The sequence below is a fragment of the Etheostoma cragini genome, chromosome 11, assembly GCF_013103735.1.
Source record: "Etheostoma cragini isolate CJK2018 chromosome 11, CSU_Ecrag_1.0, whole genome shotgun sequence".
Taxonomy (NCBI): Eukaryota; Metazoa; Chordata; class Actinopteri; order Perciformes; family Percidae; genus Etheostoma; species Etheostoma cragini.
This window is the reverse complement of record NC_048417.1, coordinates 454,064-454,583: the sequence shown is the minus strand read 5'-3', so window position 1 is coordinate 454,583 and position 520 is coordinate 454,064. Positions and strand designations below refer to the sequence as shown.

Sequence of the window (520 nt, the reverse complement as noted above, 5' to 3'; positions counted from 1 at the left end):
AGCTGCCCCTAAGCTGTAGCTACTTGCATCGGCGCTGATGACGGTTTTCCGATTTGCATCGTAATATGCAAGAGCTGGGGCTGACACTAGCATGCCTTTAACAGCGATGAACGCCTGTTCTTGGGTGTTGTTCCATACCCACTTGTTCTCACTTCTCAACAGGCTGGTGATTGGGTGTAACTTGGTGGAGAGGCCTGGCAAGAATCTCCCCACGTAATTAATCAGACCCAGAACCTGCCGGAGCTCCTCCACATTTGTGGGACTCTGCATCTTGGGGATGGCTTCTACCTTAGTCGGATCTGGTTTGATGCCCTCGGCACTGATGATGTGACCGAAGTATCGAGTTTCTGATTTGCTGAAATGACACTTTGCTTTGTTCAGCTTCAAGCCACTCTTCTTAACAGTCTTCAGAACTGCATTCAGGTGGTTTCATGTTCCTCCTTGGTCTGTCCATAAACGAGAATGTCATCCATGACGACGACAACCCCTTCATGGTCCTTTAGCAGTGTGGATAACTGTC

The 520-nt window shown here is 49.0% G+C and overlaps 1 protein-coding gene across 1 annotated transcript in view; it reads left to right on the top strand.

Moving 5' to 3' along the window:
• Positions 1–462: 462 nt before the first annotated feature.
• Positions 463–520, top strand: part of LOC117953070 (myosin light chain kinase, smooth muscle-like) — a 12,327-nt gene continuing 12,269 nt past the window's right edge. The window contains exon 1 of the mRNA XM_034885786.1: positions 463–494. Coding sequence (XP_034741677.1) covers positions 463–494 — 32 coding nt within the window. The remainder of the gene's footprint in view (positions 495–520) is intronic.